Source organism: Schistocerca americana, chromosome 2 (assembly GCF_021461395.2).
Source record: "Schistocerca americana isolate TAMUIC-IGC-003095 chromosome 2, iqSchAmer2.1, whole genome shotgun sequence".
Taxonomy (NCBI): domain Eukaryota; kingdom Metazoa; phylum Arthropoda; class Insecta; order Orthoptera; family Acrididae; genus Schistocerca; species Schistocerca americana.
The window spans coordinates 885,583,318-885,596,954 of record NC_060120.1 but is presented as its reverse complement, the minus strand read 5'-3'; the positions used below and the strand labels follow the sequence as shown (position 1 = coordinate 885,596,954).

At 42.7% G+C, this 13,637-nt stretch overlaps 1 protein-coding gene across 1 annotated transcript in view; it reads left to right on the top strand.

Moving 5' to 3' along the window:
• Positions 1 to 10,137: 10,137 nt before the first annotated feature.
• The window catches only part of LOC124594523 (Down syndrome cell adhesion molecule-like protein Dscam2), a 322,560-nt gene continuing 319,060 nt past the window's right edge, over positions 10,138 to 13,637 (top strand). The window contains exon 1 of the mRNA XM_047132897.1: positions 10,138 to 10,366. Within this exon, the coding sequence (XP_046988853.1) occupies positions 10,138 to 10,366 (229 nt within the window). The remainder of the gene's footprint in view (positions 10,367 to 13,637) is intronic.

The window sequence follows — 13,637 nt, the reverse complement described above, 5'->3', positions numbered from 1 at the left end:
GCGTGGGCGGAAATGCCGGCGGTCGCTTGGACTTTCAGCCGAGGGGCAGTTCGGCCCGCCCACGCGCAGGCTAGCTTTACTGGGGTAGTGCCAGGCGTCTGGTCTTCAAAGAGGCCGATGTCCCTCCGCGCTACCGTTGCCTTAACGTGGACTTCTTTAAACCAATGGCCACTGAATTTTCTGCAGTTCTACGCCATTTTGACGAATTTGTGAATTAAATTAATGTTAAAATTGCTCCGTCTCCTCCCTCTCCACGCCATCCCATTTGATATGCACTCGTATTTCGACCCTTGCAGTCGCTGCAGCCAGCGAGGAAAACTGCGATTACGAAACTTCACAAATAATGACTTACGTATTAGTTAACTAGCAATGTAAGTTGCAAGCTTTATTTAAACTATGTATGACAGGTGACGTATCGTTTCACGATTTAATCAGAGAATAAGTCGAGGCACTATGTTGCTTTATTATGAAAAATACTTATTCTAATGGATTGTACCAAGTAATACTTTCTGTGCAGAATATGTTTAGCCTAATTTCACGGCGTTAGTATACAATTGGTGGATGTGAGGTCCGCCAATTATGCAAAACCCCGTTTTTCTCAGTACCCAAACATGTTTCTGCACCACTGTGCCATCATCAGTGGGTTTTCGTTTTTATTTATTCTGCTATGTGAACATTTTTGTTAAATGGTTATAAAATTATGTGCATTTTCAGTTGAAACAACCGATCATTTCTTTTTGTAAATACCTTTACATTTGGTGTGCATGTATTGTGTGTTAATTACTACAGGTAGCTAGTCATCTGCAACCAAACAATGTTGATGAGTGTTTTTTTTTTTCTGGGAGTTAACCAATCTTCTAGAAAGTAATTCAGTCTTTCGCGATGTTTTCGCGCCTATATTCGTATTCGTTTTTACTTACGTTTTCGTGTGGCATGTACTTCCATTCTCCGCATAATGCTGAGGTGTTGTGATGCACACGTAACTATAACAAGTATTTTTCACAAATAACGTAGTAATATACTTTTCACTTCACCACAAAAAATATTTTCTCATCAACATTGTTTGGTTGCAGATGACAAGCTACCTGTAGTAATTAGCACACAAGTGATCCAGAAAATTCATGCACACCAAATGTAAAGGTATTTACAAAAAGAAATGATCTGTTGTTTGAACTAAAAGACGTAATTTTATAATCGTTTAACAAAACTGATCACATTGCTGAATAAATAAAAACGAAAACCCACTGATGATGGCACAGTGGTGCCGAAGCATGTTTGGGCACTGAGAAAAACGGTGTTTTGCATAACTATCGGACCTCACATCCAACAATTTTAACTGCAGACACGGCCAATACAAGAAGCGGCAAATCAAAATGATGGACATTAGTATACAATATTTAAGTTTGACGAACCGTTTGCATAGAATCGCAAAGACTGATATTGTAAAAAGAGAAACGAACTACCCTGCTGGCCATTGTAATTGCAATCCCATGCAGGATACAAAATACGAAATTTTATTGTTCATGATTTGGGTTTGTGCTCTTGTATGTTTTTCCGTGTTTACACTTAAATTTATTTGTTATAGCTTCCACCTTTCACCCAAAACACTGGTTTTTGTTGTTAACCAAACATGTTTCGGCACCTCTGTGCCATCATCAGTGAGTTTTTTTTACTCAACACGTATAAAATGTGAACATATTTTAGGTTATAACTGATGTAACAAAATGAGGCCTAAAGACAGACACATCCATATATTTCTAAAACGTAACTGTGCCACATCAAAATCACGTTTTAGAAATCAAAGGATGTTTTTATCTCGTTGATAAAATTCACCTTTACAACTTTTGGCTTGCAGATGACAAACTATCAATGGAAGACACCATACCAAAGCTCCTGCAGAACCATATAATGTAAAATCAAGGTGAGAACAGAAACGAACAAAAACTGTATTCAGGCCTCATTTTGTTAGATCAGTTATAAGCTAAATATGTTCACTTTTTAAAGTGGTTCAATAACTGAAACCCACTTATGATATCATGGAGGTGCCGAAACATGTTTGGGTGACAATAAAAAAACAGTGTCTTGCATAAAAGGGAGAACAAACATTCAATAATTTTACTTATTGTGCATGTGTAGTATACTATGAAAAATGGTTAATTAAATTTGTAGCTGATTTTTGGAAAGTACAGTGTGTGAAATTTACTAAACACAGCTGCCACTTTTGACAGCAAAATGGACTCTCATGCGGCTGAGCATTGTATGGAACTGATCTTGGATGACAAATACGGGTACTTTATTCCAAGCTGCTTTCTACTATGTGCCAAAATTCACCAATATCTGGCGAATGGAGGCATGCCAGTCTCCCGGAAATTCATGAACAGATGTCAGTGAGAGATCTCCAGAGCGTGCTGACCAGGATTACATTCACACACCCACAGGAGAAAGTTAGAAAATAACTGCACAGACATCATTCGGTTATTAAGCTGAATGATAACGTCACAGAGAGATAGGGCTCAGCCATCGAACTTAAAACCTTTGATATAAATTACAGAAGTCAGGGAAGGAGATGAAATAGCACCACCCTTCTCCAGTTTGATAATACAGGAAGCACTGGCTGCAACACGTGAAGCAGAGGTGGAAATTAGGATAGGAATAAAAGCGAATACAGGCTACAGGCCTTTACGGATGATGTAGCACTAACAGCTGAAAATCTAGATGACCTGAAAATATGGACAAAAATCTATTTCGAATTAGAGGAAAAGGACAAGAAACCAAAATTCATGAGAGTAGAAAGAAATTACAAGACAGAAATGTGGGAGCCATACAGATTGATGGCAATGTGAAGTAGCAGAAAAGTTTAAATACAAAGGGGTAGGAGTAAACGACACAAACGATGAGAAAAAGGAAATGGAAGCGAGGATAAAAGCGATATCCAGAGCATCTTATTCACTCAACAAACTGTTACCAGCTAAAATTTTATCAAGAGAAACCAAAATAACGATACAAAAAACTATAATCAGACCAATATTATTATATGGAGCAAAAATGTGGAGAATAGATAGGTATGGCGAAGAGAAAAAACGAGGAATTCAGGATATTGTATAATGAACGAGATATTTTTTGCAGAAGCCAAGACAAGAAGTATGAGATGGGGCAGACACATCTGTAGGAGGTATCACGACTGAGAGAAGTGTCAGAGAAGAAACTCGGGGGACCAAAACATTTGTACAGACAGTAAATAAAATGGACGGACCAGGTAACCAGGGATGTTGAGATACTTGGAGGAAGCAAAGAAGATGCTAAGGTGAGAACGCTGTGAAGGAGTCTGCTTGACTGGGCCAGAAACGGACTTCGGTTTTTGGGGTAGGGGGAGTAAGTAGGAAAGGTAATGGCTGTTGTGCAAGTAATTGGCTGTACGAATCTGATGTGATCGTGTTTCGTGTATTATGGCAACACATAACATTGCGAGAGGTGTTGGGCACCTTTGACGATGTGTTGCTACTTTCTCTGTTGCTGCGTCAAGGAAGCTGATTCGTCGCTCCTGACGCCATCGGACTCCTATTATGGACACTGTTCTTGATGCAAAACAGTTAATTTCATGATTCAGAATGGCTGACCTCAGACTGGGAATCATTGGAACAATCTTTACCCACAGTCGATTGTTACAAGAACCCCGTTTGCTGATACCTGAACGTTGGCCGTCAGTCAGGAATCCACATCTGGTAGGATTGGTAGAAGAAGTACAGAAGGTGTCACGAAGATCGGTGCGTTCAGTCGCTGGTTCGTTCAGTAACCTCATAAGCGCCAAGCAGATGCTTACTCAATTTTTACAGACAATACATGACAAGTGTTACAGATCGCAGTGTGGTTTAATGGTAAAATTCAGGGAGCGTACATTCCTAGAAGGATGAATGGATAAAGTGCTTCCGCCTGCGTAGGACATTTGGCTGTAAAATAACTGAACAGATGCTGTCGCAGAGTAAGTACGCATGTGCCGAAGATGAGCGACCAGTAGCTATGAAGCGTGAAGCCTATTCAGTCGATTACTGCATCTCTGGTGCCTGTAGACAAGTCATTGTGGCCTTGGCCTTCGTTTGCGTAAGTGTTGTTTTTTGTTTTGCAGGAAAAATTGTAAGTGTAGTAATAGAGCAACGAATTTTGGTGAAGTATCTTTTATTAAAATAAGTGTATGGCGTAGACTGTTTATCACGTACGCGGGTTTCTGAGTGGTTCAAGAGTGTCCAAGATGACAAAATGCTGAAGACGGCTGAGGCCCGATATGTGCTTCAACCTAAAAAACGGATGAAAATGTAGAAAAAGTAGGTAATCTGATTCAATATGACCGTCTTTTGAGTGACGGATAGGTTGCTGAAAATGTAAGAGTTGCGAAAGATCGCGTAAGGCAAATTTTACATAACCAGTTTAATATAAGTGTGCGTGAAACTGGTGCCGAACGAGGAGAAGCCCGCGAAAATGTTTGTACTGACACTAATTTCGTGGAAAGAGTGATAACATATGAAAACTCTTGTTTTCCAGTTACGGTTAAAAAATTAAGGGATAATCCATGCACTGGAAGGGCCCAATTTCACCTAGAGCGAAAAGAACTCGAATGAGCAAACAAAGATTCAGAGCGAAGACGGCTTTTTTTATCAATTTTCATGGAATTGTGTATCTTCACTGGGTTCCTTGCGGTCAAACTATTAATCAAATTTAGTAACTTGAGATTCTCACTTAACTAAGTGAGTAAATAAGATAAAAAAACTACCCGAACTGCGGGACAACGAGCCGTGGGTTCTGCATGCTGCATTGACTGTTAAGAGGTTTCTGGAGAAGTGAAGTGTCCCAGGGTAGACCACGCAGCTCCTTGACCTAACCTAGTCCCATGTGACTTTTATCTATTCCCAAAGGTCAATTTTGTATTAAGAGGAACAAGACCTCAGTCCGTTAAACCAATGAAAGGAAAAATGGCACATCAAGGACCTCACAGAGAGAGGCTTGCAGCACTCTTTCTACCAATGGGAAATTCGGATGGAACGTTGTACGGATAGAGGCGGGGAGTATATTGGTGGTAACAATAACTAAATGTGTATGTCTTTTAAATAAAATATTTTACAGCAGTAGTTACGTTATTTTATAGCCATACCTGGATACATCGCGAGAGGATCTTGAATGTAGTGAGAGAGATACGAGTTCAGACAGAGGCTTACTTAATAATAACGATCAAAGTTTGATTCTGACTTGGTAAGTGGCATCTGAGGCTTGCGATATTCATTAGGCAAGCATTTATAAATAAGAAATAATAAACTTCAAAATGCCAACGAATGCTTAAAAATGCTTGCATAATGAATATCACAATCCACATGAGCCTCTTGTCAAGTCAAAATCAAACTTTGATGTTTATTATTAAGGCCAGGCGGTAGCAGGGCAACTTCAGTAGGCCAATCTTCAAAATGAACCTGTAACGTTTGAAACTAGTCGTCAAATGCAAGTACTGCAACCACTGACAGAATCGTTAATAAATGGTTACCAGCTAACGTTCTTCCTGCACCACCATTCGCGATATAAACAGTAAAGGGAAGTGACAGAGGTACACAAGGACCTCTCGCGATTAGAGTGACTGCCGAGATGTAGAAATCAGGGATGTAGCGTGGGGGATCTACATACGAGTATGTAGATGGAGGTGTAGATGCACATGTAGCGTGTGGCTACAGATACTTGTAGATGCAGATTAGATGACCATGAAGACGAAGATGTAGATGGAGATGCAGATAAGCAAGTGTAGACGCAGATGCAGATAAAGGCCCAGATGTGCACTAAAGAGCCATAGAAACTGGTACACCTGCCTAATATTGTGTAGAGCCTCCCGCGAGCTCGCAGAAGTGCCGAAACACGATGTGGCATGGACTCGGGTAATGTCTGAAGTAGTGCTGGAGGGAACTGACAACATCAATCTTGCAGGGTTGTCCATAAATCCGTAAGAGTGCGAGGGGTGAAGATCCCTTCTAAACAGCCTTTTGCAGGGCATCACCCGATATGCTCAATAGTGTTCAATTCTGGGGAGTTTGGCGGCAGCGGAAGCGTTTAAACTAAGAAGAGAGTTCCTGGAGCCACTCTGTAGCAATTCGGGACGTGTGGGGTGTCGCATTGTCCTGCTGGAATTGTCCAAGTCTGTCGGAATTTACAATGTACATGTATGGGTGCAGTTGATCAGACAGGATGCTTTCGTACATGTCACTTTTGAGAGTCGTATTTAGGCGTATTAGCGGCCCCAGATCACTCCTACTGCAGACGCCCCACACCATTACAGAGCCTCCACCAGCTTCAACAGTCCCCTGCTGACATTCAGGGTCCATTGATTCATGAGGTTGTCTCCTTATCCATACAAGTCCATCCACTCGATACAATTTGAAACGAGACTCGTCCGACCAGGCAGCACGTTTCCAGTCATTAACAGTACAATGTCGTTGTTGAGGAGCCCAGGCGTACCATGAATAAAGAAAAGTGTGAAGTTATTCACATGAGTACTAAAAGAAATCAGTTAAATCTCGATTACGGGATAAGTCACACAAATCTGACAGCTGTAAATTCAGCTAAATACTTAGGAATTACAATCACAGATAAGCTAAATTTGAACGACCACATAGATAATATTGTGGGTAGAGCAAACCAAAGTCTGTGATTCATTGGCAGAAAACTTAGAAGATGCAACAGGTCTTCTAAAGGGACTGCTTACACCACGCTTGTCCGCCCTGTTCTGGAGAGTATCTGTGCGGTGTGGGATCCGCATCAGGTAAGACTGAAGGATGACATAGAAAAAGTACAAATAAGGGAAGCTCGTTTTGTATAATCGCGAAATAGGGGAGATAGTGTCACAGACGTGATACGTGAATTGGAGTGGCAATCATAAAAACAAAGGAGTTTTTCGTTGCGACGGGATCTTCTCATGAAATTTCAATCAGCAGTTTTCTCCTCCGATTGCGAAAACATTCTGTTAGCACCTACTTACATAGGGAGAAATGATGATCACGATAAAATAAGAGAAATCAGAGCTCGCACACAAAAATTTAAGTAGAGAGAAGGTGGTTCACTGACCCCTCTCCCAGGCACTTTACTGTGAATAGCAGAATAGATGCAGAAAGCTTTGTGACGAGCGGTTCTAGGCGCTACAGTCTGGAACCGCGCGACCGCTGCAGCCGCAGGTTCGAATCCTGCCCCGGGAATGGATGTTTGTTATGTCCTTACGTTAGTTAGGTTTAAGTAGTTCTAAGTTCTAGGGGACTGATGACCTCAGAAGTTAAGTCCTATAGTGCTCAGAACAATTTGAACGAAAGCTTTGTGTCGTGCAGTCATCAAGGGTTTACGAATGGGCCCTCGACTCCGAAAGCCTATATCGATGATGTTTCGCCGAATGGCCCTCACGCTGACACTTATTGATGGCCCAGCATTAAAATTTGCAGCACCGGCCGATTAAAGGCGCTTCAGTCTGGAACCGCCTGACCGCTACGGTAGCATGTTCGAATCCTGCCTCGGGCATGGATGTATGTGATGTCCTTAGGTTAGTTAGGTTTAATTAGTTCTAAGTTCTAGGCGACTGATGACCTCAGAAGTCGCATAGTGCTCAGAGCCATTTGAACCATTTTTTGAAAATCTGCATCAGTTTCCGGAAGGGTTGCACGTCTGTCATGTTGAACGATTCTCTTCAGTCGTCTTTGTCTTGTCCTCGCAGGATCTTTTACCGGACTCAGCGACGTCGGAGATCTCGTGTTATACCAGATTACAGACACTCACGGAACACTCGTGGAACGATAGTAAGGCAAACTCCCCACTTCATCGCAGCCTCGGAGGTGGTGCGTCCCATCGCTCGTGCGCCAATTACAACGCCACGTTCAGACTCACTTAAATCTTGATAATCTGCTATTGTAGCAGCGGTAACCGATGTGACAGCTGCGTCGGACACTTTTTTGTCTTATACAGGCGTTGCCGACCGCAGCGCCTTATTGAAACGTCCCCTTAGAAAAATTTGTGAATTACTGTACTGGTAAATCCCTTACGTTATTTGATTTTCAAACAGCTGAGCAGAACTGAACGTACTCAGACATTTCGCTACATTACGTATTCTGATCAACACTAAACCGACACACAATATTTTTAGCGCAACGCAATCTGACTTTCAAAAATCCCTACAAAAGAATGTCCCTGACTAACATTAACCTATACCTTTCACAAATGACGTACCTCACAAAATCTTCGTTACTCGAACTACTGCAATACAGCGAGAGCCACTACTGCCAGCTAAATAAATGATTCAAACTACTGAAGGCACTAACTACTGATAGGCATAGTTAGCAAATGAAAGATTTTGATAGAAAACAAACAATGCATTTACGAGGGCAGTTCAATAAGTAATGCAACACATTTTTTTTTTCTCGGCCAATTTTGGTTGAAAAAACTGGAAATTTCTTGTGGAATATTTTCAAACATTCCCGCTTCGTCTCGTATAGTTTCATTGACTTCCGACAGGTGGCAGCGCTGTACGGAACTGTTAAAATGGCGTCTGTAACGGATGTGCGTTGCAAACAACGGGCAGTGATCAAGTTTCTTTTGGCGGAAAACCGGGGCATCTCAGATATTCATAGGCGCTTGCAGAATGTCTACGGTGATCTGGCAGTGGACAAAAGCACGGTGAGTCGTTGAGCAAAGCGTGTGTCATCATCGCCGCAAGGTCAAGCAAGACTGTCTGATCTCCCGCGTGCGGGCCGGCCGTGCACAGCTGTGACTCCTGCAATGGCGGAGCGTGCGAACACACTCGTTCGAGATGATCGACGGATCACCATCAAACAACTCAGTGCTCAACTTGACATCTCTGTTGGTAGTGCTGTCACAATTGTTCACCAGTTGAGATATTCAAAGGTTTGTTCCCGCTGGGTCCCTCGTTGTCTAACCGAACACCATAAAGAGCAAAGGAGAACCATCTGTGCGGAATTGCTTGCTCGTCATGTGGCTGAGGGTGACAATTTATTGTCAAAGATTGTTACAGGCGATGAAACATGGGTTCACCACTTCGAACCTGAAACAAAACGGCAATCAATGGAGTGGCGCCACACCCACTCCCCTACCAAGAAAAAGTTTAAAGCCATACCCTCAGCCGGTAAAGTCATGGTTACAGTCTTCTGGGACGCTGAAGGGGTTATTCTGTTCGATGTCCTTTCCCATGGTCAAACGATCAACTCTGAAGTGTATTGTGCTACTCTTCAGAAATTGAAGAAACGACTTCAGCGTGTTCGTAGGCACAAAAATCTGAACGAACTTCTCCTTCTTCATGACAACGCAAGACCTCACACATGTCTTCGCACCCGAGAGGAGCTCACAAAACTTCAGTGGACTGTTCTTCCTCATGCGCCCTACAGCCCCGATCTCGCACCGTCGGATTTCCATATGTTTGGCCCAATGAAGGACGCAATCCGTGGGAGGCACTACGCGGATGATGAAGAAGTTATTGATGCAGTACGACGTTGGCTCCGACATCGACCAGTGGAATGGTACCGTGCAGGCATACAGGCCCTCATTTCAAGGTGGCGTAAGGCCGTAGCATTGAATGGAGATTACGTTGAAAAATAGTGTTGTGTAGCTAAAAGATTGGGGAATAACCTGGTGTATTTCAATGCTGAATAAAACAACCCCTGTTTCAGAAAAAAAATGTGTTGCATTACTTATTGAACTGCCCTCGTACCTTAATAGTGTTCAAAAGTCATAATATATATAACAGTTCATGACATCCATTCTTACAAATGTACTGTTTCTGATGGACACACGTCCGAATCATTCGCTCTCGAAACTCCGGCATCTCACTTCCTCACATCCACCACTGCTAGCGACTCAACTCCAACTGCGCAACGCTATGCGCTGTTAACATCCAGCTGACCAACACTACAATAGCGAACAACAATGCAAACCAGCCACAGACTGCACTCAGCACAGCCAGTGATTTTCATACAGAGCACTACGTGGCGTTACCAATAAAAAGACCTAAACAGCCTACTTACAATATCTCCATATTTGAATACGCATGCCTATACCAGTTTCTTTGGCGCTTCAGTGTAGAAACAGGGACAGATACTGGTGTGGATGTAGATGCAGATGCAGACAGAGACGTGGTTGCAGACGCTGCGCTGGCAGTCGGCGTCCGGCGCGGAGCTGTCGCCCGTGTCGGTGGCGGGTCTGCGCGCGTCGCTGCCCGGCGGGTGGCTGCAGCTGCCGCCCTTCCCCGGCCGCCTCTTCCGGCCGGAGGTGCACGCCGCCGCCTACCGCTGCGCCGCCACCAACGTCGTCGGCTCCGTGGTCAGCCGCGCAGTCACCGTCCGCGCAGGTAGGGACCATCAGCCAGACATTCTGTGTTCAGCGTGGTCTATAGTTCAATTCTTTTATCTTGGCGGCTCGCGCATGCCCGCCCAGACGCGAGAGATTGCTGCGTGGCAAGTTGCACGCGTTCCAAGAGAAGCAGCGCCATAGTATAGAATATTTCGCAAACTTATGTTTAGGGGGAGCGCGCAGTTTAGGAAGTAAAGCCACCACGGCCGCATTAACCCTTTCGCTGCTACAGAGACGTGCTCCCCGCATTCCGCGCTGTGCGTGATTTTGTCATCACCGCACTGCTCACCTGTGCAGACACATGGTATTCCGACTACTTTGACACACTTATCATTCAATTTTACAAAAACTATTTGACCCAAAAACTTAATTTGTACACATCTTGACTGATACCTTTCCCCCATAAATGACTTAATTTTGTTTCGATATTCAACGCAGTTATTGTGCAGTATTAAATGTAGTAAATCATTGCACGAAATTTTTCAAGAGTTTGCGGAGGTAAAAGTCCACAGCGTATACTTTCCGTATGGTTGAATTTAGTTGCCACTAGAAATTTCAAAAAATTACATTCAAACGAATAAAATTCATGAAGTAAGACACTTCGATATTGTTTTTACATAAAGAAAATGTTAAGCACCGAACAAGGGTTGAACTCAGAACCGTCTGCGTGGCAGCCAAACATCTCAACCATTACGCTAACGCAGCTCACCATTCAATACTCTTCCACGAAGACTTTAAAGAATCACGCAAAATACCAACAAACACTGTTGGAATGACTGAATTACTCACGTTTCGTCGAAGTACATCAGGAAATAAACAATTACCGCTGTTCTTTATTGCGGAAAAGCGGTTAGTGAGAATGAATTTCCTTGCTGTCGCCTGAATTAGGAGGCTTATTGCTTGTTTGGTTTAATTAATTAATAGAATATGAAGAAATTTGTATGAAGAATGCTTTTTCCAAACATTCTGTTCTACAAAGTCTGCTATCAAGACGTTGCTTTTGTTCAATTACTTTATTTATGACTGAACATTTCTAAAACTGAAGACACTCGTCCGTGCTCTGCACTGCAGTCTAACTCTGGCAACGTCGTTCTCTGTTCATTGGCTGACTGTGTTTTGTGACGTCAGATGTGCAGAATGAACCTAAACTCGGCCGCTGTCGTTAATGACACGCACTTTAGTCCAGTATTACGGAACCAAGCACCGCAGTACCGCGACACTGCAGTTCGTAAAAGAGTACGCTGTTTGGACAGTCATGCGTGAGGGGAACCAGTGAACATAAATAGGTCCCGCAATGTTACCACAGCGTCGGATGGCTGCTGCCTTGTGCGGATGTCTGTATCCGACAGGAGTCCGTCGACCTGGACATTGCTTAAGGGGGGGGGGGGGGGGGGTAGGACGTGAAACAGGCCGACTTGGAGCAGGAGCGGCACCACAAGACATTTTAATTTGCACTGTCTATACTTTTGTAAATAAGTACATAAAACTGTCAGCATGACCAAGAAGGATTCAGAATTCCCACTCATAGCAGAGGAAGTTCAAAAACATAACAAAACAATTTTTTTTTTCGTGTGAAATTTCATGATTTTTTCACTTGGTATTGGCTGCATTTGTTGCTGTAGGTACACTTTTCTTCATAAGTAAGAGAGATTCTTCGATGAATTTTGCACAGCATGCTAACCATACTTACAGGTGTATGCAACTCGAGAATATCCCAAATCTGTTAAAAACTGTGGAAAAAATTGAGATAATTAACTATAAAATTCGAGTTTTCTCTAAACACGAAGTTTAAAACGTAACAGCCCATTCATTTTTGCATAGATTAAAAAAATTCTAGAGTTTCATACACCCGTAAGTATGGTTTGTAAACTGCGCAATATTCATCGAAGACTCTCTCTTACTTATGAAGAAAAGTGTACCTATAGCAACAAATGCAGCCAACAGTAAGTGAAAAAAATCATGAAATTTCGCATTTAAAAAATATTAGTTTTTCGTGTTTTTGAACTTTCACTGATATGAATGTGAATCCTGAATCCTTCCTGGTCATGCTGACAAAGTTTTATGATTTTTTGTAAGAGTATAGAAAGTGCAAATTGAAATGTCCTGTGGTGCCTCTCCTTCTCGAAGTCGGCCCGTCTGACGTCCTAGCCCCCTTAAATGACTAGTGATGTTATTAACCATGTGCAACATGAGCTGTAGGCTATGGTTATCTGCTAAAACTGCTTTTTTTTTTTAACTCATTGCAACAAGTCGGCACCGGAGATTTAAAATAGTACACGTGATGTAAATCGCAACGCAACTGTAACTTGCTGCTTCACTAGCACCTGTGAGCGTCACCGTTTCCCCACTGTGACGTTCACACGCGCTAGTGAAGCAACAAGTGAGCACGGGCACGAGGCGAGGTACTGTGAACGTGTATGTGTGTGTGTGTGTGTGTTTGTACAGTTTGCCGAAGATAAATTGAGCTACATTCTGAAGCTGTGATCGGTACATATCTCACTGTTTTTACGTATGCCACATACCCCAGCGATCTGGTTACATGGCATTGGCTCGCGTTATGTGTGTCAATGAGAAATAAGTAACTTAAGGAGTGTATTAATACGGACGTCTGTGCAATGTCTTTTTTTCCGTGGTGTCGTTTATGCTATAGCTGCAGATCAACTGCGCGCACGGCGTACTCTTAGCAAAAAGTTGACAGCCATTCCAGCCGAAACGGAAACATCGTTCCCCTCACGTTCTTTTACCTGCGGTGCTCAAGATATTCCCCTATTTTCCCCGCACCCTTGTTTGAACGTAGGTTGACGTTCGAGTTACCTTGGATTACCTGTACAGCAGATGGGACGTTGCGAGAAACACCAGTTGAGAACATGACGTCATAAACACGAACACCACCGATTTATGCTGATATGTATCGAGCAGAACGAGGAAGCGAAATGACGCTCCTACTGGTTGTTTATATTGAAACTTGCCGTTTCATTGTTTTAATTACAAAAAATTATGTTTCAAAAACCTGAGAAAAGAACAGAATTTTGTAAAAAATGATTTATCGTTGTAAGTTTGATCTCTAGATTTCAAAAATCGAAACTTGTGATGATTTTCGAGGCCTGTGGAGGAGGCGGATTTTAGAAACAAAGCACAGTATTTGCTACTCGCATACACGGGGTTTCGTTCCAGTATATGACCGAGGCTGTAATAATTACGTAGCAGAACTTGAAGAAGTACCACGGTAGCAGTTTTAATAAACTCGTGAAGTAAGAAGACAAACATGT